Source organism: Onychomys torridus, chromosome 14 (assembly GCF_903995425.1).
Source record: "Onychomys torridus chromosome 14, mOncTor1.1, whole genome shotgun sequence".
Taxonomy (NCBI): domain Eukaryota; kingdom Metazoa; phylum Chordata; class Mammalia; order Rodentia; family Cricetidae; genus Onychomys; species Onychomys torridus.
Genome location: NC_050456.1, coordinates 81038894 through 81066293, shown reverse-complemented (window position 1 = coordinate 81066293; position 27400 = coordinate 81038894). Strand labels below are relative to the sequence as shown.

The following is a 27400-nucleotide window of genomic DNA, read 5'->3' as shown; positions in this document are numbered from 1 at the left end:
CATATGTAGCCAAGCCTATGGTTTTTGTGAAAAATATTTATTTTTCTTGAACTTAATGTGTTTTGAAACCAATGATGATCACCGACATAGTCCCATGGGAGAACCTGACTACCTGTGATAGGGGTGCCCCCAAAACACAAATCTGTGGAGAAAGTGAGATGTTGAGGCAAAGCTCAGGCTGTTTCAGGCAAAAAGAGCTTTTCTCAGGTCATGGCTTGTCAAGTCTTAGGTTCTTGATCACCCAAGCAGTGTCAGGCATGGGTTCCATCTTGTGGAGTGGGTTCTAATCCAATTAGAGAGTGTTAAACTCAGTAGTGGTTTTGAAGGGTTTTTTTTTTTTTTGTCTCATATTGCTTTGTTGGGGCATTTTCTACCTTACAAGTCTTTTGCATGTACATTGTGGCTTCTAACTTAGTGTTTTTGTAGGTTCTTTCTGTCTGTCTGTCTCTCTGTATGTGTTTCCTGTGCTTTTACACTGGTTTTTTTTTAAATTGTGGTTTGTTTGCTTTTTAAAATTTGCCTTCTGTTTTCTAAAAAGAGAGGTAAAGAAGCCATGGAATTGGATGAATGGCAGTATGGAGAGGATCTGGGAGGAGATGCGGATGAAAACCACTACTAGAATATGTTATGTGAATTTTCAATTAAAAAAAAGACAAAAATAAAGAGCTAGTCTTGACAAGGCCCAGTTTGGGCAGTGTGTGGGTGCAGCTTGGGCATTGTGTGCCCAGAGCCCATCTGAAGTCTGTTCCAGTGCTCAGGGCATCTGTGGTGGCACAGTATTGCCACTGTTTCATATTTCAATGAGTCTGTGAAACAGCCCAGTATCTAAAGTACTTAAAGTGTGGAAACTGCAATTTGGAAGAATTACTCATTTTGACTTTGGTCCATCATTTCCATTGCCTTTTGCATTAAAATATTTTGACTTTTTAATCCATTATTATAAATTTATGCTATTTGAAGAATCTCTGAAATGTTTAATTAAGAACAAAAATAGTTCTTCAAAATAGACAGAACGCATGAGGCATCAGAAGCTGTGCCTCACACAGGCAGGATTTAATTATAGCCCCCTCAGAAGCACCAAATGGGGCTGAGGAGTTTTCCAAGGTCTCTGGAAATGCTTCCTGAGCTTGACCTAGAAGCTATCGAGGAAAAGAGAGGTCTTGTTTTGCAAGGACACACTGGGGCCTCTTGCATCCCTTCAATCTTCAGAGCTAGGGAGAGCTCAGAGTGCTGCTCCCAGAGATCTCTGTACACAGGAGTTCATGCACAATGAAGGCTTGAGTGAGGATCTAGCCCATCCCCCCCCCCACCTGCACAGAGGCTAAGAAGGTAGTGCTGATGCAGCTTTAGGACACAGCTCAGTGCCTGCACGTCTAGCCATGTTCAGATATGAAGCAAAGCCCATATACAGGCTCACAGGGCAGATGATCTCACCTATAAGTGGGAAGCCTCCCAACTCTACACCTTCATAGAAGCTCCAAGACTCATGGCTGTTTGATCTGTCCACATAGCCCCTAAGCAGGTGATGTGTCTCAGCTGACCAGCTTCAGAGGGACAAATCAAAGAAACCCCTGCTCAATGCCCATCATCCCTGCTCTGGATCAGAACTCAGGATACTCAGGAGAGGACTCATGAGACCATCCCTGCGGAACCAGTGCTTGAGCCGAGAAGACACCTCCCTCCCAGAAGGCCACAGGGCAGCTTCCTAAAGACAACCCACCAAACTGCTTCAGGGCATTTGGGATTATCTCAGGAGCCCAAATGCACTCATGTCTTCTGTAAAAACATGCTTCAGATCTTATTCCACATGAACAGATGGGGTTTTTGATTTTCTCCTTATCCAGATGAGAAAGGGGATACTAAAAAGGCAAATCTCAGAGATACGGGCCAGGCTGCCCAGAGCTTTGTCTTTTGTGCTCCTGCCAAAGGCCTTGTGGGATTTGGGGGCCATATTTGTGGGGTTCAATATATAAAATGGTGAAACATGAAGCATCATTTGGTAGCAAGGTGACACCCAGGATGGTGCCATTAGCAAACAGGGCAGAAACAGCCATTTCAGGAATTTGGTAAACGAGGAGGAAGCAGGGAAGTCTGAAAATTCGGGCCTCTAGTCACACTCACAGGAAGCAGGTGACCTAGGTGAGGACACATCTGCTTTAGTAGTCTCTCTGCACCTTGGCTTCAACTGCATCCAAAGTAGCTACTATTTGTCTGCATTCTCTTGGCTCATGAGCCTGACTCAGGTTAGGGAACCTCCTCTTGAGGTTGGTCTTCAGGATACATGGGTGGGGTTCAGTGACATGAGATTCAGAACACTCTGTAATCACCAAGTCCAGATCACATATTTGTCCTGTGTGCTCAGCAGCATGCTATAGTTCTAGGGTGGTGGGTACCACCCACAGCTTCGTCAATAATCATAGCCACGGAGTACATGGTATACACTTGTCACAGAGAAGCTGAAGGCAGGGATTACACATAACAGAACAGGCAGGCGGCACCAGAGTGTCACTGTCCAGAAAAGAAAACTGCTTTCTTAGGAAGCGGCGCCAAGTGATGCCACACAACAGAATCATGTCATCAGCTGTGTGTAGCATGGGGGAGAGGAAGGACATAGGTTCCCTCTCCCCACATCTGACCAGGGGTTCGTGCATGGGCTCCTGGGTGGGGTGGTAGGTTAGAAATGAGTGGGCATCTGTTCAAATGTGGGGAATCCTGGTATCCAACACTCCACTGGTTCGTCTCTCAGCTTTGTTTCACTACGCAGGATGCACTGCAGGACCCTCACCATGGTATCCTGAGTGTGCTAAAGGGCTGGCATCCCAGCCCAGAGCTGAGACTTCCAATAACACAGATGAAGAGGGTAGGAGTCCAGTGGTTGCCCTGTCCAGTGCAAATGTCAAAGTAAGTGTGGGGGCCATAGAAGGCCGTAAAGTCAGACCGATGGAGGCCAGCAAATCACAGCATTTCTCCAAGATTGAGTACCCATCTGTGGAATCAGTGTCATCAAGCTGGACTGAGAAGCATGGTGTCCTGCCTGGCTCATAGTGCACATGCGACTCTGAGGCTGCTACGCTACTAACTACTGGCCAGTGTGTAGGAATACTGCCCTCAACTAGTGGAGCATTCACAAAGACATGACATTTTCTTTCTTTGAGTTTCATAATCTTTTGGCTTTGAATTATAAATCTTAATGAAGAAAAGAAAGCAATGAGTCTGGGAAAAGGATCACATGGGCCAGCTCCCAAAAGCAGCACCGCTAACACAGATGGCAGCGGCAGGGCACTTGTGACAGGCGGTGGGCAGCATGAGGCATCAGTGACTCTGTTTTGCCTGGCTATTTACGGAGTCTCTGAAGCATCTCTCCTGTAGTCAGTTCTTACTGAGCAGTCAGTATGTCGGTACATATCCGACTGTGGGTTTGTAAGGAGCTCGAGTCCTCCTTGCAGTGAGAAGATCACCCAGGCTGAAGAGGGGAGACAATGGTAAAACACTATGGAAGATGATACAGAGATGCCCTAGGCTGCCAGAGTTGAGATGGAGCCAGGCAGAGGTCCGAGGCTGAGCAAGGGTGCACTCTCATGAGGAATATCCACATCACCAATTACATTATTTTTTTAAGTAGGTTTTTTTTTAAAAAAAAATATTTATTTATTTATTTATTATGTATACAGTGTTCTGCCTGTATGTATGCCTGCAGGCCAGAACAGGGCACCAGGTCTCATTATAGATGGTTGTAAGCCACCAGGTGGTTGCTGGGAATTGAACTCAAGACCCTTGGAAGAACAGCCAGTACTCTTAACCTCTGAGCCATCTCTCCAGGCCCAACAATTCCATTCTTATAGAAAGATCTACTCGTGAGTGTGGTACTCTTAATCTTAGAAACGGTTGGGTGAATGCTGTAGTTATGACTGGAGAGACTCTTCTCACTTGGCAAGAGTGGCCTGAGGCAAGACACCAGCAGCTACAAACAGACACTGCCTCTGAGCTTATGAAGATGTTTGATGTTCTCAGACTAAGAATTATTGAACCAGCTACCCGGGAACCTGGACAGTGGCAAAACTGTGAATGGGATGAAGAGATTCAGAGAGCAAGGAGGATGAGTTGCTCAGGAGGCCCCAGAAGAGCTGGCCTGTGGCAGGTGTAACTCACTGTCAGGAATCTTTACCATCCAGACATGCTGACAAGTAAGGAAGGCCTGCCTTCCTGGGCCTCCGAAATTATGCTGACTCAGCAAATCCCCCAAGTCATAGCAGATCAGAAGCCAAGTAGGGACTGAGAAGCCGCACTACTACGGAAGGAAGGAGACCCATGGAGAATGTTGTCTGTTTGCAGTGTTAGTGAGTGGAGCTTGTGTGGCCGGCTGGGCACCTACCTTACTCTCATCCTCGGGGTCGCTGTAGCCACATGCATCTATGAAATCTGGAAATGTCTCCGACCACCCATCACTAGTGCAGTTTTTGCTTATGTTTCCTGGAAAGTAAATTTCAGATGTTTGGTCCTTGAACAGTGGCCTCACAATGAAGGATGATACAACAAGCTGATGCTGAAGCCCTAACCAGCAAGTGACTGAGACCACCCAGGAGTCCTTCCTCAGTCACCTTGCATAGATAGCCTACTCTCTGAGACTTGCCTGCCAGGGCCCTGGAGACACAAGTGGATACACTGTATCACAAAACCATAAAAGCAGAAGCAAGCACTAATTACAATTGTTGAAACTGCAGAGCTGTTCTTCTAAAGCCCAATGAAGACACTTAGCAGAGTCTGACGTCTGTGTCTACTAGAGCAGTGGTGGCCAGCCCAGGTGCGCTGGAGCTAGCTCTCTTCTTTAGCTTGCAATCCTTGCTCCCCTTTTCATTTGGCCTGCCCCTCATCCTTCAATGCCTGAGAAGCAGTGTAGGGCTATCAGCTGGAGGAAAATATGTGATTGGGGGTTCAAAGAGCAAGAATGATCTCAAATTTATGGTAAATTCAGAAATGAAGCATTCACTCTATTTACAAAGAACATGGCAGGTTCTGGACAGACCTGGTGGGGAAGGGACAGACAAGGACATTAGTAATCTGAACTGACCAGGTCAGATTCTTATTCCAGGCCCCCAGGGTAGCTCCTCTGTGGAGCTTCTGTCCCTTGCCTAGGCCACTCATGGGACCCACAGGGTCTAGGACATTTCAGTTTAACAAGGGTTAACATCGCTCTTCTCATTCTACAGATGGGACACTAAGTTCCCGGAGGCTGGGATGGAGATGGGCTTCTGACTTAAAGGCCCTACAGTTTTGTTTTGTTTTTTTCTTTTTTTCTATAGGACAATGGTTACCTGTTCACTGGTACCAAGCAGTCACCAGGATTGAGAGCTCATATCTTATCTGGCAATGTGCATTAGCAGTTCCTTCCAGGCTTGTGGTTTTGAAAGCAGCAAAGCTGGGCAGACTCAATTTCGTAGTGTCCAGAGGACTCTAGGTCCCCATCACCTTCCCTGGGGACCCACTGGTATCCTTCCTGAGGGCTCTGACTCTGGCCTTATCTGACCCATCGATACTCAGGGTGTGTCTTGGCACTCATGGCCAAGGCCCTCAGGGAGATGTTGATGTCTGGACTGGATGGGAGCTCCTAGAGGACAGACTCTTGGAAACGGCTGAGTGTTAGAGGTAACACGGCCATGAATGACCCATGAGGTAGGTTAGAGACACAGGTTCCCAGCAGGAGCCAGGTCTCTCCCTCACAGCTTTTCTCCATGTCTGTGTTATCATTCCTCAAAGGTTTTTGCCCCTTAGTATCTGACCACATGAAACAAAGTTTCCAGTTTTCCGAAGCATTGTACTTTCCTTGTTCTAGGCACGTCTTCTAATCTGTGTTTTTCTAGACAGATTCCTCCATGTTGTGAAAACCTAGATCCTGAGCCATGCATGAAAAAGGATGCATGAAAACCTGGGTCCTGGGACATGCGTAAAGAACAACATAGACAGAGGGGCTGAGATGGCTCCAAATTCTCTAAACTCCAGTGAACCACGGTCTATTCAGCAGGAACATACTTTGTGCAGTGGCCCACATTCTCTGCCTAAACTTACAACCTTGTGGGAATCTCCCTCAGGCTAACTGTGACCTTCCACCCCTCTTCCCCTAATCTCCGTTACCATTCACACACATTTCCCCTGCTTTGCCTCCTGAGAGTTGTCACCCGGCCTTTCCCTCCACGTCTACCCTGCTTGCCCATCTAGGTCCCAGTGGATGAGCTACTCCTGCTTCCTTAAGAGAACTCACCCAGCATGGGCCAGATGTTCCCGGTTCCCTTAGGACCAGGGAGCACACAGCTACCAAAGCAGCAAGCTACCAAAAGCTTCTTGTTACTGTAAGGGAAGAGCTGACCCTCAGACACAAACGTCTTCGAGCCCAGGAATCGATGCAGACACCCTACCTGGTCTGCTGTAGAAGTTGCTGAACACTGTGGGGCAGGGCACCGTGACAGTTTCCCCAATGTCTGCCGGGCGCCAGCATGTGATGTTGTCCCAGACACCACTGCAGCCTGGAAGGAGGAGCAAAGAATTAGGTATAAATCATGGGCCGTGAGAACACACTGCTTAGAAGGGTGGCCAGAGAATGAGTGTGACTGTAAACGTCCTCCAAGAAGAAAACTGCTCATTAGACAGTCATCCGAGCATTTTTCTATGAGATACTCCCATGATGCTGTTGAGATAGGAGCAGCTTGTGTGTTCATTTTAATACCTTGGAAGAAAGCCACAGGCCTGTGGTAGAAAGTGTGTGAATAATTCTGTGCGACTGTGTAGTTTTAAAATTTTTATTTCTTCTTAAACTGACAACTAATAATTGTATATACTTATGGGGTAGATGAGATGTTTTGATACAATGTATATACTGAAGGATGAGTGAATTAGTGTATCTATCATCTTAAATGTAGTTTCTTTGTGGTAATTATCTCAGCATTCTGGTTTATATTAACTATAATCACACCTCTATGCAATAGGTCACTAGAAAATATTTTTTTTTTTTTTTGTCCAACCTAAACTTCATGCCCTCTAACCAGCACCCAAAGTCAGCCTTTGGTAACACCACTCTACATTTTGCTCTATGAGACAGACTTAGCTTCCACAGAAGTGAGTTGTCGTTCTGTGACTGGCTTATTCTACTGTGCATTAAGTCCTCTGGGCCCATGACATTTTGGCAAATGATGTGTTTCCTCTTTTATAATGCTGAACAAGATTCCATTGTATTTCTATAACACATTTTAAAAGAGAGAGTGTTTGCACTTTTTTTTTTTTTTTGCTGATTTGTACCTTCAGTGTGGTAAACTGGGCTCCTCATGGTATTAAGTTTGTGGAGACCTAAGACTGGGACTACTCCAGGATAGCGTCAGTGGTCTGGTGAGCAGAGTCTAGTTAGAGCAGGGGTCATCATTTACACACCTTAAATATTTTCAGACACTTAGAGTATTGAATGATGCTTTCCTTTGGGCGTGAGCTGGCTGCTGGGTTTGGTGATTTGATTCTTCCTGTGGGATCTTACTAGATATCCGCTTGGGAGTTCTACTGCCCCTGCATTTGAGGGGGCCTGCAAAGCTGGGGTACTAAGTCACTAGGTCTTCTGCCATTCTCTCAGCCCCCTTTATATCTTCCCAAAGGCCTTTTATATCAGTTTTATAGAGGTTTTGGCTTCAGCCTATTTTCCTGTTCAGTAAGGTTAGGGGTAGGCTCTGCAAGCTCAGCAGGTTACTGTCGGCTCCGCCCATGGTGACCTGGCTTGTTCACACACATGCTGGGCTGTGAACATGGCCTGGTGTGCCTAGGCATTAGTCCCTTAGAGTGGATTGCTCTGGAAGGGCTGACCTCACGAGTATGAAGGAACCCAAGGGCGTCATGTGAGAGCCGTATGGACCTTTACTCCTTGGTTGTGTCCACCGTGTGCCCAATGTGGGCAGTGCTACCAATAGGGTGGCAACACTGAGGGACAGCTTCCATTCCACATTAGAAAAAACATAAGTTTAAAATCACAGAAGCAAAACTTCCTGCAGAAATGAGGCAGAGTAGGCTGGCCCAGACTGTGTTCATGGCGAACTCAAGTTGTACGGCCTGGCCACTCTCTCATCATCTACAACAAATGCTGGGGCCAAGGGTGAATACTCCCATTCTGACAATATCCAAAGACCTTCCCTGGGATGGGATACTTAAATACCTTCCATTCCTGTGTCCCTGAGTCTTCAGGGGCCATTCTTTGCAGTCCCCACATAGCTGTCCAAATAAGCAGCCAGAAGTCCTCCTGAAGATGATAGCCAAAGGATTCTCTACTGTATAGCATCAACAGAAACACCCCTGGATGTCATTTTCCTGCTTTGGGAGGCTAACCTGAAGCTGAACAGCCTGCCACAAACATCTTGGAAATCAAGTTAGGAAACATGCTGATGTAGCAGACCGAGGGGCCCTGTGCCCCTTACCTCAGCATCCCCCTTTGAGCATGTGTCCCTTCTGAGTGGTGGGTTTGCAAGTGCAGGAGTGCTTTAATGTGAGAAGATGAGAGAGAGTAAAAGGTCATTGAAACTTACTAATAGGAAAAAGGTAGCAAGGGCCTCAGTTGTGACAGCTCAGCTCAACTGGATCTTGATGGAGACACAAGATAAGGTCAAATTTTTATTATAGAGAGTGTTTTATTCTTTCTTTCTTTTTTTTTTTTTTTCTTACCTCAGGAGGAACCAGACAAAGTACTTCTTGTACCCTGGCCATTCCTTGCATAGAATTTGCTGTGGCCAGAACAGCCATCTGGCAGGACACAGAATTAGAGTTCCTCTTGAATTCTATGGATGTGCCAGGCTTCCTAGGTCATGGTCCAAGGAAGAGAGCCAGGAGCAGAGCAGATCCTCTTGAGACTACCCTATAAGTCCTTCAGACTCATGCCTCCAGGAAAAGCATCAAAGGGACCCCACATTTTACTTATGATATGGCTGCACAGAGGCTGAACAAAAAACCTGGATGTCTACTCTATGCTGTAGTCCAGCATTGTCTGCTCAGAAGCTCCCTCCATAGAGCTACCTCAGTGCTATCCACGGCCATCTTGCTGGGTCAGCTTAACCTTGAGGAACACATAAAAAAGCTCTCAGATATCTTTCTCTACTCAACAAGTATCCAAGATTCAGCTGTCATCTCCAACACTCCCTTTCCTCCCTTTCTTTCCATGCAGCTTCCCTACACTGTATTACCCAGCTTATGGATTCCACAGACACTACCTAGCCATAAGCCGCAGAAGCAGGTACAGAGGGAAATCTTAGACCTCCTCTAAGTCCTGCTCAGGGATCTGTCCCTTAGGGCCTTTACTCTGGGTCCTCAATGGGTCCACTACATGGGCTTGCCTTTTAAAAGGAATTGAAGTTCTTTTCCAATTGAAGAATGATTTCGAGAACAATAGTTGATGAATATGTAAAGAATGCTCAGAGTTAGAGAATCAACATGTTTCTCCTACAAATAGCAAATTCAGGTACAAATCATTAGTAGACACTGAAACAGAAGGTGCTGACTGCTTCTGAGGCCCCGTCATTAAGACAACCCAGGAACATAGCCCACACTAACACATCCACCAATCTTCAGGTTTGCTCACCTGTGCAGGGCCTATCTTCTTAGGGCTCACTTATGCAAGGCATACCTGTCCTATGGTTCACCTTCCTGGAGCTCAGTTGTATGTAGTATACTGATTTAGGGCTCTTCTGTGGAGGGCGCACCTATCCAGAGTGATCCTGTGCAGGCACACCTGCCCAGGACACAACTGCCCAGGGGCTCACCTTCTTGGGAGTTCACTTGTGCAGTATGTTTACTGGGGGGTCTCTTGTGCAGGCACAACTGTCCAAGGTTCACCTGTGTTAGGCATCTCTGTGCAAGGGACACCTTCCTGGAGTCACATGTTTAGGGTACACTTGTGAAACCCTTTGTCTTTTCTCTGGTAAAGTGCCTGTTGAACAAAGAGGTTCCTGTGACTCCCCTAAGGGCTATAATTTTAAAGCAACAGAGTTTTAGAAAAACTAATCATCATTTTGCCTTCAAACCTACTGATCCTCTATGCCTGTCATCAACTTAAGAGACACAGAGCTGGATGGAATTGGAAATTGAATTGGGAAAGATGATTTTTACAAGTGTTTTGTCCTCCTCTGAACTATGCCAATTTATTCTGACCTGAATTGTCTCAGACTACTGTTTGCTGGCCTCACAAAGACACTACATTGTCTTGATAGAGGAGGGTGCTGGCTTCTCTGCATTGTGCTCACAAAAAGTAAATACTTGGTGGTCTTCTGAAGGAGCCCTGGTGAAGAGGACTCAATGCAGGGTTAGGAGAGCTGCTTCCTCACCTGATTGCCAGACCCAAGGACCATAGAGTTGGCCTAGGCTAGCCTTGCCTTTAGACTGCTCACAGTCCAGAGGCCAAATCCTAACTGTGTAGAATGTTTGCCCTCAGCCTAGTTACATCTCCTGGAGCCTTGCAGGGGCAACTGAGGTGTGACCCACAGTCATTTAGCAATGTTTCATCAACACTTCACTTCGGCTTGCAGCTCAGAAATCTCAAATAACACCACTTTGGGGTACTGGCACTTGCACCCTCCACCTGAGCTGACCACGCAGAGCAAATGCGTTAATTTCTGCACAAGCGCCATGGTTACAGATGTGGATGTTCTCTGAACAGCTGCTCCACAAGCTGCCCAATTGCTGTGCAGTCATTTTCTCCAAGTCTGAACACTCTTTCCTGTGTGAAGGAGAGACTTATGGGGTCCCTCCCGCTAGTGATATAAACAGGAAATGTTTTCTGGTGTGTGTGTGTGGAGTTTTGGGGGGTGAGAAGACTCTTCATTGTTGCTACCTGAAAAGTGTACCAGGAATTCCAGTATTGTTACTTCACCCAGGTTCCCATAATTAATCCTAATAAACCTACTGGTTCATCCAGCTAGAATTTGGTGGATTGGTTTCATTTGTCTGTTGCCCTATCCAGGGTGAATATGTTTGTTCATGTCTCCCCTAGTAAAAGTCACAAAACTCTACAGACAGTTTGCCACTAAGGCTTTCTGTCTGGATGTTCACTGCACACAAGGCTCCAGAGCAATAGATAAATCTACACAGGAAGCAGGATGTGGACCACCTGGGTCCAGATTTCACAGCTCCTAGGAATGTGAATGTAATGTGGATGCCTGTGGAAGCCTGTGGATGCCTGTGGATACCTGTGGAAGCCTGTGGAAGCCTGTGGATGCCTGTGGAAGCCTGTGGAAGCCTGTGGAAGCCTGTGGATGCCTGTGGATAACTGTGGAAGCCTGTGGATGCCTGTGGAAGCCTGTGGATGCCTGTGGAAGCCTGTGGATGCCTGTGGATGCCTGTGGATGCCGGCTGCTCAAGTGGCTAACAACTCTTGCTATTCTGAGTGCTCTAGAGTCCCAGTTAGTTACTCTGATGGTAGAGCGTGGTTATAGGAGTTTTTCAAGTGAGAAGCTCCACCCCTTTCTTTTGTTCTAAGGGTGCTTCATTTGTTCTTAAAATATTGCCAGTGAGATCAGAACTCCATCCATGCATTAGCTCATCTAAGTATGTTGCCAAACGCCATTTTAGGAAGGCTGCAATTAGGAATAATGACAGTAGCTGAACTGGGAGAAGCAGAGCAAAGAAACCTTTTGAGGGAAATACCCAAAGCAACAGTCTGTGAAGACTAATGAATGAAGCACTCTTTAGAACTCACGGAGCGCCCAGGGAAAGCATGATCCTCTCAGGAGACAGTTAATGTGAGTATAGATGATCGCACATTGGGGGCTATAAGACCTTCAAAAGATTAATGAGACAGGCTTGGGGTCTGTCAGGAACCTAACCACCCACAGAGACAGATGCTAGCCAGCATACCACTCCTTCCTACTGAGTGTACAGCTTTTAAATCAGTTGTGGCCATGCTGCTTATATATTGGGAACTATAAAAGATGGTCTTTAAACATCTTCTGCACTTGGTGCCACACTGTGAATGGAGTGACATTGTCTCCCAGGAGCTTCTTGACAAAGTTCTTCCTGCAAGAAAGGGTAGCAGAGCTTAACCTGGGGTGTGCTGGTAAATGAGTCTGTGCTTGGTATAAGAAAAATGGCTGAATCAGGTTAGGATCGAAGGCTCTACAATCCAGGACTCCATGTGTTTGGAGTTTCATAAAGGTGTTGTGCAGGAACCAGGTATAGTGCTCACATCCTACCTAGGGTGTGTCTAGAATTTCATCCCCAGTCTCTAGGGTGGAGGATTAGCTGCCAACCAAGGCCTGGACACATCATTTCCAGGACACTGCTGCTGAATGACAGTGGGGAGTCAGCTCACATTAGGCTTCTGAATCTAAATCAGCAGCTTTATTCTGGGGTTCAAATGGGTCTGAAAGGTGGGAACCAGGTTCTGGAAATTAAACTAGGATCACACCATGATTCAGACCCAGAACAACCCAAGCCCCTAAGTGAACAGAAGGATTTTGCAAAGTAATATGTGAATCTGGACAGAACCTACACATTTTTCGGGGGGAGAGGATTCTGCCAAATCCAATAAAACTCCAAAATCAGTACATTCCAACCAGAGTCATATAATCCATGTGGGGAGACCTGCTTAGTCACTGCCACCTAACAACTGAGTGCAGAATCTAGTCCTTAAGACAGGACACTGTTTTCTACCTGAAGGGCCCTGGGACCCTCTCGTGGTACCATATGGGTACTAAGATGACACAATGTGGGCAACTGTTTGGCAAACCAATTATGCTGAATATTTGCAAAATGTTGATCCTCTGACTCATTAGGATATTCACAATGCTTATGCTGATGGCATAATCTCCTCCCACATCAAATACACCAGAAGCTTTTCTCCAAGGTCTGCTGTGGCCCAGGGCCTGCTGTTAGTTACCTGAGGAAGTTCAAGGCTGGGCAGAATTCGGTGATGTTTTGCATAGCAGCAGATCCCATCTGGAGATTACATCAATAGCATGGGAAATCCTGCCAGTGGATCTCAAGATAATCTCCTTCAGATTTGTGATCAGGACTTAGATGGCTTCCCACGACCATCCCAGTATATCTCCTAGTAGGGTCTGACTCACATCTAAGCTGACTCAGGCAAAGAGGCCACAGTCCTGGATACTCCAGGCAGTTGTGAGTCCAACCCCTCATGGAAGATAATGCCAAGCTACTGTTCATCTGTGGCCAGGACAGAGCTGTCCCAGTGCAGAACCAGAGGTTGGCAGTCAGTGCCTTGGACCAAAATCCAGTGACCCCATCCCACCTGCTTGGGAATGGACACCACCCTTTAACCCCTAAAGGTCAGTTCTGAGACTTCCATAGTTCTCCTCTGGCCTCTGTCATGAAGGACTGGCATGCCCCCGAGATGACCAGAACACTCCCTTCCCTGCTAACTCTGATTCCTCTTTCCATGCAGAAGCTGAGCACTGTCTGTCACTTCCTGCCGCCTCCTGCTTGGCCCCTGCTGATCTCTCCCTTCAGTGGTGGTCCTGCATAGTAACAGCTTAGACATCCCCACAAAAGGCAATTTCCCCTGAGCTTTTCTGTGTGTGTGTGTGTGTGTGTGTGTGTGTGTGTGTGTGTGTGTATGCACACATGCGCGTGTACTAAGTTTTATTCAGTAAACAAAACAATCACACAAACATAAAAGTGCTGTGTTCAAATACCCAGTGTGATGGCTATTCTTGGTTGATATATTAAGTACATCTAGAATTAACTAAAACTCCCAAATGGAGGGCACATCTGTGAGGGATTTTTGCTTAATTTGAAGTGGGAAGATCAACTTCTGCTCTGGATCTTTAAGGAAGAAAGACACGGCTTTAATCCAGATCTTTTGAGCTGGGAAAACTCACCTCTAATCTGGGCCATGCCTTCTGCTGGGAGTGTACAAAAGGTCACAGAAGAAGGAAGGAAGCTTTTGCTCTTTGCCTGCTTGCCCTTACCTTGCTAGCACACACATTCCTTCACTGGCATTGGAGCTACTTCTTCAGGACCCCAGCACATACTGACAACCAGTTGAGATATCCAGCCTTGTGGTCTGAACAACTTCTGGATTCTTGGACTTCCTGTTCATAGCCAGCCATGTTGGGTTAGTGGATCACAGCCTATAAGTCATTCTAAAAAGTTTTCTTTCTCTCTCTATATATATAGATGCATTCTATAAGTTCTGTCACTCTTGAGGACCTTGATAAAACAGCCCTGTGTAGAGTTCCTGGGCCGCCTTCTCCTCATATCTTGTGACTTCTCATAGTCATTATATTCATTTTGTTTCATGAACCTGGATTTTAACATAGAACTCAGTATTTAGGTCTGGCTTGTTAATATTCCATCTTCCATGTCACATATACTTTGTTTCAACTTTGTTGAACTGGATCATGTGATATGAAATGTCTGCCGCCTCTAAAAAACTATAAAAGTCAGACTGTTTCTTTCCTTTGTTCTTGGGTTGGCCTGAGATTCCTCAGGGGGATTTGCTGGGAGAGTTACCTTGAAGGCTGCACTCTCGAAAGGCTTCTCTGGCCTCCTCTTGCTCGCTTTCTCTCTCTCTCTCTCTCTCTCTCTCTCTCTCTCTCTCTCTCCTCTTCCCCACTCCCGCCAGGAAACTCCTCTTCAGGTTTAAAAGGAAGGCTTGCTTTCCTGTTCAGGTCCTATCATATTTAGATCTCTCTGTATCTTCTGTTGCTTCTATCTCATGCTCTTCCTCCCTACTCAAGACCTGCTCATGGCCTTGAGGCCCCCTCATTATAATAAACCCCACCAAAGGGAGTTATGTACCAGCTTCTTCTGCACACTGACTCCTGCAGCCGCCTTCTACTTCGTCCTACTTTATTTACAACCTGCTCAAAATGAATATATGAAAGAGATATTGCCATCTCACAACCATTGCACCATTATTCACAACAGCCAGGTGGAAACACTGTAGATGTGGATTAATAGAAGAGGGTACATTGCACAATGCAGTATTGCTCAACCTTATAAAAAGAAAAGTTGCAATATGCAACAAAGTGGATGAACTTTGCAGACATTGTGATGGGTGCCTTCTTCCATGGAACATCTGTAGGATGGCGCTGCACATTCCAGCCGCCAGGCCTTCCTGTTCTTGTCTCCTTACAGATTGGCCTCTTGCTTCCTGATGTGTAGAAATGGCTTCTGGGAGTTGCTTATCCCCACCAGTTTCCACAAGGAACATTTTTGGCTCTCCCTGAAATGCTCTTTGCTTATCATGTTTTTTCATTTCCAAGGATGCCCTGACTGTCCTAAACACAGCTCATACTGAGATGCTGCCTCTCCAGAGCCCTCAGTGTATCTCCACCCTCAGTGCTACACATGTCCATTCTGCTCTCCTTCCCCATCTGTGCTTATGCTCCTAGCCTGCCGCTGCTTCCACCCCCTACATCTGAGGTCAGCCTGGCACATGTCTCTCTCCTTCCTTGGAACTCATGGTACACTTTGGTGCAAGGAAACCATGTGTGCATACTTTTGTGTTCCCAGAGTGCTTAAATTACAGATTAACCCATTGGAAGGTGCCCATGTGGTATAGCACAACTTTATGGCAGGCATGGGTCTCATTCTTATCCATGATGTATAGTCTTCTGTTACTCTTAGGTCTTCTCCCAGCAGCTTCTATCCTCCAGAAAATAGGGCACTCAGGTAAGGTTGGGCAACACACCATTCCATATCTGAGTGGCACAGACCTTAGGGACTATCTGTACCACTTCACGTGGTGTCCCTCCAGTGAGTTGTCTCATCGAGAAAAGTTACAGCTGCTCCCTGCTCCCAGGAGCATTAATGTATACCCAGAGAAGACGGAAAGAGGTTTGTGTCAGGGGTGTAATGTGAGAAGCAAAATGGAGGAGCAAGTCAGATCTAGACCTCAGAGAGAAGAGCACAGGGCGCTTGCTGCCTGGAACCTCAGAAGCCAACACAGGTCCAAGAAAAGAAAACTCTAACTTCACCAGGAAGGTAGTAACCTGGCAGAAATCCTTATCTGAGAGGCAGCTTTGGCTGAACACACAGATGAAGGAACCAAACAGGACTTTGAATCTGTGAGTGGACTTGGCACTCAAGTGGCACTCCTGTCTTTGAGCAGACACTGAAGAATGAGGCGATGTCCTTCTAGAAAACGCTGCTTTGTCTCTACCAATGGGTGTAGAACCAGCAGATGTAGAGGGTCTAGGAAGGCCTAGAAAGCCTTCCTACCTGGACTCAATGTCCTTACCAGAGGTACCAGGTTTCTGGTAGCAAGCCCAGGAACACTCCACTATGACCAAGCAGAGAAAGTCTCAGGTACCACAGGAGTGGGCACCCCTCCTTGTTCTGAACAACAGCATTGCCTATTCAAGATGACAGACCTGTGACACACCCTTTCTGGACCTCAGCACCTGGAAGAACCTCACAGGTCGGTTTTCCTCTTGGTTCAAGCTTTCTCCTCCTGGTTCAATCCTCACCGAACAAGAAGAGCTGCACCACACAGGCCTTGCTATTTACTGGGTCATGAGAAGCTGACTTAATTTATGATTAGTGACTTGAGGTTAGTCAAATGCTGGTGAGCTACTTTATTCCAAAGAACATTAGGGTACCATTTCTAATAGCAAAATATTGTCACCCATTGAAAAGCTCAATAGATGGAAGGGACCAAAGGAATGTACTAGATACTATATAAATTTTAAGGAGAATGTAGAGCTGACACAGTCTCCAGACTAAAAGAGAGAAAGAAGATCAAGACACGGGCCAGAGCAAACTACATACGTAGTTGGCTTTGGACACTGTGCACGGGTACTGCCAGTCTCACAGGGCAAGGGAGGGCAGGCATGGACACGCCTCTCATACTTTAACAGTATTACTCTGTGTACCTAATCATTAATTGCTAACACTCATTTCTAATGTAAAAATGTTCACAGGTTCCTTCAGCAAAAGCTAGTTGAAATATTTTTAAAGGCATGATGTAAGATTTGGGAGAAGTAACAGGACGCAGTATGTTCTTTCTCTCTGTGTGTCTCTCTGTCTGTCTCTCTCTGTCTCTCTTTCTCTGTCTCTCTCCCTCTGTCTCTCTCAAGAACAACAGGGTAGAAGTACTAATGATCACTGTGCCATGGTCACTGGTGACCATACATCATGCCTGGATAATAAAATGCAGCCACAGTTTGCTGAGTTCTCCAGTGTGGGTGTTTAGCCCCTCCACGGGCATCTTCTGAGAGATGCTGCCTGTTCACATCCACTTCTTTCCTGAGGATGTCAGATACAAACAGCATTGGGCACCAGAGATTGTGTTTCTCTAGGCAGTCTGGCAATTAAAGCACCCTCCCTTTGGGTTCTCAACCGGCTGTCAAGATTCTAAGGACTCACTGTAGATGCTGGAGATTCCTAAGGTGGGACTATGACCCAGATACATAGGCCTTGGCTCTGAGAGGCTTCAGAGGCATATAGGAACCCTTGTAAATGTGAAGCTGTGCACTGTGTGAGAAGCAGGGATGTCTGTCTCTGGCCCAGCATTTCTCATTTTCTGCCATTATTCATGAAGCTGTGACTGGCTATTGTCAGTCAGCTTGCCAGCAGGAAATAACCTCAAGGCCCCCAGTTCCTCCCATAGGTCCAATACTCTTTGTTTTAAACAAACTAAGGCCCACTCTTCAGTATCTTTCTTGACCTGGCTCTAAGCAGACTGTAACTGTCACAACTCCTTTGGCAAACACTACCTAATTTTGCAGGAAGGGGGTTACTAAGGCATGCCAGTCTAACTTCTGTTCTGCCAAGCCTTGGAGTGACCACAGATGCGAACATGAGTTGATAACAAGCCACAGGAAGGTTCCTATACTGACTTCCTGGAGGACATTTTTCCACCCTCAACCGTCTTAGGCTCCATATTCACATACTGTCAAGATTAAATGTGTCTTAGCAATTAATCAGAATTAAATTACAGAACTCCAAAAACCTCTACAGCTTTCTGAGTCCTTAATATAATCCTTTCTAGAATTGACATTGGTTTTACGGGGATTTATTACATCTTTTTGCTTTGTTTTCTTGATTAATCATATGGGAAAGTGGAAGAGTTCCATGTCAGGGCTGTGGAAATTACTTTGCTAGCATTGGAGCTACTTTATTTCTAATGTCTGATGTTCTGTTACACTAATCCCACACACTGCTAAAGGATATGAAAGCAGCTCTCACAGATGCTAGGAACTCAGCAGTGTCACTTCTGAGTTCACGAGGACATGTCCTGTGGCTTTGTCCCGCCAGAAGTGCTCCCTCAGCTCTGGCTCTGAGCAGCCTCTGGCTCCCATTGCCTGCAGCATCTTCATCCTGGTAACCTACTGCTATTTATATTCTTGGCGTTGGAACCCTGCATATTTCAGAGAGCAGACACAGAACTGGGGACACAGGCTGTCTCTTCTGAGAGCTGCACAGTGGCTGGCCTGATGGTCAGCTCTGCTCTCCTGAGGGTGGCTGGCCAGTGACCAAGAAAGGTAGATGAATATACACGTATTTCTTCTGTAAGCTAATACTGAAAACAGAAGCCCTCAACATAAAATGTCCAAGTAGGCATCCATCCTTGCAAGAAAACCAGCGAGGTTTTTCTGTACACCAAACACGGGAGAAATCCTACAGACTTGATCTTCGTGGCTATACCAGCCAAGCACTAAGGACAGGCGAGCAGTTTGCACAGACTCCATCTAGGCTGTCCATACAGGGTGCCCGCTGGAACAACCCAGGATGCTTGTCTCAGGTGCTGCCTTTGAGAGAGCCACCCAGCTGGAGTCTCTAGCCTAGGAGCTCAGCTACAGCAGTTCTGATTATCACTGGCCACAGAGGTCTCCCCAGCTCCTGTAAAAGTCTTACTTTCATTTTATTCTTTTAAAAAAGATTTGTTTCTATTTTATGTATATGAGTGTTTGCCAGCATGTATGTATGTATACTACATGTATGTAGGAGCCTATGGAGTCTGAAGAAGGCACTGGATCCCTTGGGAATGTAGTTACCAATGTTTGTGGTGCCATGGGTGCTGGGAACCCAGAAAATGCTCTTAACTATTAGGCTATCTCACCAGCCTCAGATCTAATTTTATTCCCCTCTCCTCCTCTTCCTCCTCTTCTATGTGTTATTATTATCATTGGTGTGTGTATGTGTGTGTGTGTGTGTGTGTGTGTGTGTGTGTGTGTGTGTGCATGTGTGTGGATCTTTGGCACAGGATTGCTTTCCTGAACTCTGAATTTTTACTGAACAGAGCTAGCCTCAGTGGCCACAAAGCCGACCCTTTTGTCTCATTTGATGAAGTCAGTTCTCAGCTGAAGTCAGTTCTTCTGGGGCAGGGGAACTGATAGACTCTATTTACATCTATGGACTGAGGTCATTAGACAATTTGGGGCATGTGACCTTCAGAATGACATGTGTGTTGTAAAATCACAAGTCTTTAAAGGAAGCCTGGAGCCAGAGCCTTCACTGTTAAGTGAGGAAACAGGGGTCTAAGGCAGGCAGGGAAAAGGTGGCTACTTACAGCCTTTCTGACTAGTGTAGGAGCCACTGGCCAACCTGTGATTCTGGAGGTTTGAAAAGTGTCCCAAAAAGTGAGGTGCTAATAACATTTAAAAAGTGCACTATGTTATGAGACTTACTACAAAGAAAGAATGTAGAAATAATAATTTCTTGTTGTTTATAAAGTCAAAATGATCATTAGATACATTTAGATAACATAAAATCATTATTAAATTAATCTGTTTCTTTTTACTTATTTTAATGTGGCTACTAGAAATTTCACATTAGTGACGAAGCTGTAACTGTGTTGTTAGGTAAGAGGTTCAGAGTAGTGTCTAGGGCCTGAGGCCTGCTAACAAACATCAGCCTATTGTAACAATCTCATCTTGATTTTAATTTCTTCCTTGAAGAAGTTGTACACATGACCATAGAGCAGAGAGATCTAGGACAAAAGGTTGTACTGTTGATACCTGGACTGGTACCCAGGACCATTTGGGGGCCGTGAACATAGAGAGGCATACATCAAAGGCCTGGTGTCCCATAAAACTTTCTGTTCCATTCAGAGGACGAGCTTGACAAATACATCATGTTTACAATAAGTATGTCTTTAGAGAACTGACATTCCCTTGTCCTGCTTGCTTCTGACAAGTTTCCATCATTCTTAGCTGAACCAACATCAAGGATAGCTAATATTTTAAAACCGAGAATTAAGATCTGTGCTGTGATTCCCTGGAAGCCAGAGCTGCCTTTGCAGAGCCATAACATTATGTTAGTAACAGCTGCCTCACCAAGCCATGGAAACTGTTGGTGTTAAGAATTGAGGTTTTTCTTTTACAAGGTTTGGTGACATCCCTGCTGACACAATGCTACAGGAGATCTGCTTGTGGTTCACCAGAACAGTGGCAAGTGGACCTGTCTTTAAGGTGCAGGTAACCTCCAGCCTCCCAGTTAGGGAGGATGCTGAGAAGTGCAGACAGCTAGACCTTCCACCTGCAGCCGGGACTTATCCCCCAGACCCACCTCTGTGCTCTTCTGTTTGGCTGCTCAGAAGGTCTGCACATTTCGTCTCTTCTTTCTGTATTTCCAGGTGAAAGCGACATTCTGGATGGATGCTGCCCACCTGTTCAAGTTAAAGAAATAGAATAACTAAAAACCACACAAGAGGAGGTAAGCAAAAATCTGCAAGGAGACCCACAGCCTTACAGTTCTACACTTCTTTCAAGCTGACGTTCATTTTAAAGTAGCCATTTTCATTTCCCTGGTGTGGTTATTTTAAAAAAGAAAAACTTCACTATTTTGTGAAACAAACATAAAATCCAGCAGAATACTTTTCCTGAGTAGGAAAGTAAACGGGCATTCTACATTGTATGTTGTAACTGCTAACGTAAGAGCAACTGGGCTTTAGACATTCATACTCTCTCAGAACTGAAGAGCTCCCATTTCACAGCCTGTGGCTTGCTGAAGTCCAGCAAGTTAACTCTTAGTGGCTGTGGGCTGTGCACAGTTGTTCTGTGCACCCGAGGACCCCCTCTGTGGTCACCCCTGAGTCAGATAGCCTAAGTGAATTTTCACAAGGTTCAGGACAGGTTAGCAACACAACCCTATGAGTACAGATGACATTGCTATCATTGTGAAGTTTGGTGTTAAGCACCTTCTTTAAAAAAACGAGAGGGATTAAAAGGAAGAGATGGAGCTGAGAGAAACACACTGATCCCAAGGAGCCAGGGGAGGTTTCCAATAAAGTTTTCTTAGGGTCCTTAGACACTGTAGAAGCAGACATCAAGGCTGTACCCCAGCAAGAGAGGATTTTCCTTTAAAGACCACCTGAAAGCCCTTAGACCCCCAGAATGTAGAGGTCCCGGATGCCAAGCAACAGCAACTCATTGATCTCAATTTCGGAACTGGTGAAATGATAACTTAAGGTGCTACAAGCAGTGTGATCTCTGACACTCGTGGAGCAGAGGGAACAGTAAGAAATGTGGGACATCTGACAGGTTCAAGTGGATGCAGCCCGAGGCTTCCCCACCACCCTTTCGGTGGGAGAAGATGCGCTCCAGAAAACCGAAATTTCATCAACAATGACAGATGGATTTCCCTGAACAATCCCTCCCCTCTTTGCTGCTCACGTTTAGCTTAGTTGGCGCCCTCAGCCTGGAGGCCTACGCGTGGAAACCTTGCACGGGGACAGTTCTCAGGAAAAAAAAAAATAAGGCTCACACCTTTCTTTTCTTTCCTAAGAAAGGTTTTCAAATAAAGGATAGAGCTCCAGAGAACTAAATAAAACCCATGCAACCCATGTAGTGAACTTCATTTCAGGGGTTCCTTTGGATCGCTTAGTGGCGGGTGGGGGGAGAGTATTTCCAAAGGGAAACTTTCTTCGTCACACCACGTTCCCTCTGTCACATACTAAACAAACACAAGGGCCAGGAGGTGGAAAGAGAAATATTTAACCACAGAGCAACTGCAGTTTCCCTGGGAAGCGAAGCCCGAGCAGGTGGCCTGGGCAGCGGCCACTCTGCTGGCAGGGTACTAGGGGTGTCCCCAACTCCAGGAGCACTGTCAGACCAGGTCCCAGATCGTCTCGGGGGGGAGTCAAGGAGAACTTGGGCCCCACTTCTGGCGAACCCGCGACGGAGGTAAGAATGGGAAAAGCGCCAATGAGTCCAGCAAGCCAAGGATTAGGTAAGGCTACAGTAGGACGCCCGGGGTCCGGTGCATTCTGCTCTGGACCGTCCCCGGGATCCACGCTCCACCCGCTCGTTCTGGGACGCAGGAGGTGAGTGCAGCGGTCCACTGCAGGACGGGACGCACCTCTTCGGGAAGGGGCGCGGGTTCACTCACCGGCATCAGCAGCCAACAGTAGCAGGTCAGCAGCACCGACGCCCTCATCTTGGCTCAGTGCTCCGCCTCGGTCCTAAGCGTCCACAGCAGCCTCGGCCCCAGCTTGGGGCCTCCCCGGGCTGATTTCCTCAGTCTCGCGCCTAACTCCCTCTCCGCCTTCCAGGCTGCGAGCCTCGGCCCCGCCCCTCAGCCCAGTCCCCGCCTCGCGCCCCTTGCCTTTCAGCAGAACCTCTCCCTGGCACTCTGGTCCACCAGGTCTGCGTCCAAGCTTTTCTCTCTCCACCTCCGCTCCTCCCAGCAGTGCTGAGCCCCGAGCCTCACCCCAAGCCCCTCCTGGCCCGGGTACTTCCCTCGTCAACCCTGCTCTCTCGCGCCCCTTTCTGCTGGGCTCCCCTTGCTAGCCCTGCTGCATTGCGACCCCGATGTGGGCTGGCTGCCTTGCCCACGGCTTTGGAGGGCTGGAGGCTCAGGCAAGCAGATGCTCACGGCTAAGGGCATCGCCCAACCTCAGGTAAGGGAACTAGAGCGCTGAGGCGGCACTGACTTCCTGTGAATGAGAAGTCTGCACGCAGCTCAAGGAAGAACCCCAGAAAACAGGCTGGACGCCCATGGTCGGGGCTGCAGTGGTGTGAGGGAAGAGAAAGGAGGAAACTCTTTCCCCTGGAGAGCTCAACAACTGGCCTGGTTAAACGGAAAGCAGGAACTTCACCAAGGCAAAAGTGGGTCTGCCCATTGGCGCCAGAAGTGTCTCCGCAGACCCTGGGGTGTCACATGTGTGGCCTTTTGGACACCAGGCCCAGGGGGACACTGCCGCTGCTCAGCTGCAGCTTGGCTCCCCACAGGCCAGTCTAGGGAAGAGTAGAAAGTTACCAGCAGACAATAGCACTAGATAAAGTAAAGCAGGCAGTTTTAAACTTCCTATTTAGATGTAACTTTAAACCCAAAGTCAGAAGACTAGAAGTAGGAGAAAATGCACCCTTCACACTATTGGGTGCCTGTCCGGCCACTAGCTTTCTTCTCGTTAAGTTTATCACGTGCTCTATGACACTAGAGCCCCATGTACCCGAGGACCTAGGTTTCTATCTGCTGTGTGTCATCCCTCCATCATCTGTGTATCTGTCCGTGTCTATCCATCAGGGAATTGTAACGGAGGAGAAGGTCTGGACACTAGGTCTGCAGGCTGAGGTCTGGAAGCTTGGGCTCTGGCTGGGTCCACAAACACCATTATTCCTGATCCACCTGCACACTTGTAAGTCCACAACCATGTCCCCTGTCCTTCCACCCCAGAGGGTCACAGTAAGAACCAGGAGAGCTGATACATGTGAATAGTTGTGGGGGCCTGCCCTCTAAAACCACTGCTGGATATTCTGGGTCAAAAGACGGGTGAGATGCCAGGGTTCTTCCCCACAGTGCTCCACCCACACCCACGGAGTATGTGATGATGTGAAGTGATAGCTCTGACAAGGAGTAGATACAGGCAGGGGGAAACAAGAGGGCCTTGACCTTCCTGGGGGCATCCTAGAGGACTGAAAATCCCAAAGAGACTGGTGGCCAGTGCAGGTGACAGTTCCTCAGACAGAAGTTTAGAAAGAAGTGTCCTACACAACATGACATCAGTGCTGGGGCAGCTCAGAAAGTCAAATGCAGAGGCCCTGACACACAGGGAGCAGGGTAACTGCTGTCTAGAGCTCTTGGCTCATCCTCAGAAGGACACCGGTAGAGGCTCCTTAGCTTGGCCTTCTAGCTTTGTCTGAAATCCCACTACTAATGAAAGACCGAGATGAGATTTTGTCAGTGAGTCTTTCAAGGTCTCTTTATTCTTCTTTTCAAGCCACCCCTGTTAGGGTAAACACACACACACACACACACACACACACACACAGAGAGAGAGAGAGAGAGAGAGAGAGAGAGAGAGAGAGAGAGAGAGAGAGAGAGAGAGAGACAGAGAGAGAGACAGAGAGAGAGAGACAGAGAGAGACAGAGAGAGAGACAGAGAGACAGAGAGAGACAGAGAGAGACAGAGAGACAGAGAGAGACAGAGAGAGAGAGAGACAGAGAGAGAGAGACAGAGAGAGAATACTAGGGAGACACCCAGAGCAAGAAGCCAGGCAGACACCAAACAGACATAGAGAAGCAGAAGTAAGAAAGGTAATATACCCCAAGGCAAAAGGTAGATAAAGAGAAACAGGTTAATTTAAAAGAACATGCCAGAAACATGCCTAAGCTAGGCCAAGCATTCAGAACTAATAATACATCTCTGTGTCATGATTTGGGAGCTGGTTGGTGGCTCCAAAGAAAAAGTCTGGTACAGAGATCCCCTTGTACCTATAGGTGAGTCTGCTTGGGTCTGTGATGGGACCTCACAATATTCAGAGCCAGGATCTGAACCTGAGTCCCAACCTCCGACTGTGCCCTCCAGCATCCCTCCTACCTCTCTGACCACTCCCCCTCAGCATCTCTACCTACTGATGTCTGGGCACCTTATCCTTTCCACACTGACATCCTCTTGAATGTTGGGCAGTTTTCTGGTATCTTCTGGTACCTCAGTGGCTGCTCTGGTTTCTAGACTAAGAAGCCACGGGCTTTCAGTCCTTGTTATCACAAAGGCTTCTTATACCTCAAAGCAGCATTTGGGGCACTGCTTTTCATATACCATTTTAATGAGCCCTCTTGGTCTCTTAGGATGTGGTCACTGATTTCTTTTCCTTGTGCCAGTGAAGTTTCGTCTCAGCTGTCATGGCCAACACTGAGGGCTTAGATCCTCTGTGATCAGCTAGCACTCTCCAAGTGCTTCCCTGCATGGAGCTGATTCAGTGAATCTTATCAGGAACATTAGAAGCGTATATGCACACATACAAAGAGGATCCTCAGGAAATGACAGATGACACCCACTAACATCCGCTGACTCTTGCTCTGTTTTCTTATCTACGAGGGCTTTGTGTTCAACTAAAATCTTCAACAACAAGAAAGAATCAAAGTGATTGTTTCAACGCTATTTGTCTTACTTTTACAAAAGGAAATTCTTTCTCAGTGCTTCTTTCTGACACCACCCCGTAATGAGGGGAGCAATTTCAGGGGAGAACATAAATTGAATCTATTTGCTGTGCCTAGAGGGGATGGTTATGAAAGACACATGACCTATTAGGAGGTACAACTACAGCCATCTCCAGGGTTCTGCACCTCTCATGTGCAGAGAAGGAAAACAACACTATTGATTTGTAAAGTGCAAACCTCCTCCTTTGCAAAATGTATTAGATGATGGGTTGGTGGCTCATCCTGGCTCCGTTAATACCCTGCAAAGCAAACTAAATTCTTGTTTAAAATGTAAGATTTATATTTCATATTGGTTATGGGTCTTGAAAATGTAAAATGAAAACGTAAGAGAGTTTTACGTACTATTCTGTCAGAGCTGGGGGAAAACATCCTTGTAATTCATTTTATTGCACAAATCTGAAAGGCAAGACTTCGTGCCTGTTTTTACAATGAAAGTTGGTGAATGGAACCTGTCTCAGGGGTTTTCTCTCCTCACTTGAGGTTTGACCCATTCAGGGCGAGTTCTAGGAGGGGAGCAGCTAGCTCACAGTACCTATAGAAAATTTAACTTTTCTTATAGTTTCTTTTTTATAGTAAGTTTAATATCAACCTATTAATACATGTGTGTTGAGCACACATCCCTTTCCAGATTCTGAGCCCAATCCTCCCTTCATGGTCAGAGTTCTTGGGGAAGGGGGCAGAACCAAAAAAAGAGAAAAATAAATCCTCTAGGGTGCTGCCTCACCTGAGTATGATGGCCACGAAGCCCACAACCAAGCTTTCTACACTCTGGAGAAGCAGGAGAGCTGGTGTCATGGATCTGTACAGGTCTGAAGGCCTCAGATCCAGTAAAGCATATGGTGCAATTCTTAGATCAGGCAAAGGGGTGAGAGCTGGTGGGTCCTAGAGTCCAATTCCTCAAGAACCTGGAGTTCTGATGCCCAAGGCAGGGGATGCTGCTCCCGAAGAGAAAGCAATAATTCATCTTTTCTCTGGAGTTTTGGTTCATTTGGGCTCCAGCTAACCAATGGTACCACACACACAGACAGTGGGTCTTCCTACTTAGGCCCAGGCTCAAACTCTTATCAAAACACCCAATGACAAATCCAGGCATGATGCTCGCCAGCTGTCTGCGTTTTCCTCAACCAAGCTACATTGACTACTGATGTTCACCCATGTTGAATTAGAATGGGAGAAACTTTTGTTCTCCATCTTTTTACATGTGTTTTTATTAAGGCTCGGGGCCATTCCATTTTCAATGACATGGAGCACTTCTTGTACACAGAACTTGGAACTCAGAGTACTTCCTGAACATGGAACAGGGGACTTGGATGCCTGCACGGGAAGAGGGCTAGAATGAATGTGTGGGAACGCTGGGAGGAAAAGCTCAAATGTTACGTCCATGTAATCCACTAGTGAGGAGTTTTTGTGGAAATAGTAGCAGATGGTAAATTCTCTTCTCAAATCATCAGAGGAGAAGACAGCTTGAACTCCAGGAAACAGGGTAGGGTGGAGGTGTGCCATGGCTGCAGTCCTCCACAGCCGTCTCTTGTCGCCAGATCTGAGCTCATGTACTCTGGTTCAGGTTCAACTCAACTGTGTAATTGTCCATACTAAGAAAAAAATAGCATTGCTCTTCAAATTTTGAAGTTGAAGCATAGGTTATGCAGAATAAATAGCACAGCTCTTAGCTAAGTTTTCCCTACACACATGCCAGAGGAGGCACATTCTACACAAAGATTCAGTGTGTTCCAGAATCCAGGAGCTCCTTCTCCCATCTCCAAGGCATTGCATGGTCCCTTCCATACATCTGTGGGTTATTTTGTTATTGTTAGAGTTTTTTGTTTGTATTTTTTAAAGAAGTCTCATATTGACCCCAAACTCCATCCTACATTAAGCTAAGACCGACTATGAATTTCTCCATCTGTCTCCCTCCATCTCCTGAGCACTGGGATTACAAATGTGTGCCACTCTGCCTAACCATATAGTTATGCTTTACACTTGAAAATCACTGCACCTGAGCCTACCAGGAAGCCAGCATGAACGAAGCAAGCCAGCAGAG

General features: G+C 46.6%; 1 protein-coding gene across 1 annotated transcript in view; it reads right to left on the bottom strand.

Moving 5' to 3' along the window:
* Vipr2 (vasoactive intestinal peptide receptor 2) overlaps window positions 1–22456 on the bottom strand; it is an 80517-nt gene extending 58061 nt beyond the window's left edge. The window contains exons 1-4 of the mRNA XM_036205379.1: window positions 22306–22456; window positions 20485–20584; window positions 6411–6518; window positions 4373–4470 (exon numbers count right to left, since the gene is read on the bottom strand). Coding sequence (XP_036061272.1) covers window positions 4373–4470; window positions 6411–6518; window positions 20485–20584; window positions 22306–22353 — 354 coding nt within the window. The 5' untranslated portion in view covers window positions 22354–22456. The remainder of the gene's footprint in view (window positions 1–4372; window positions 4471–6410; window positions 6519–20484; window positions 20585–22305) is intronic.
* Between the last annotated feature and the right edge of the window lie 4944 nt (window positions 22457–27400).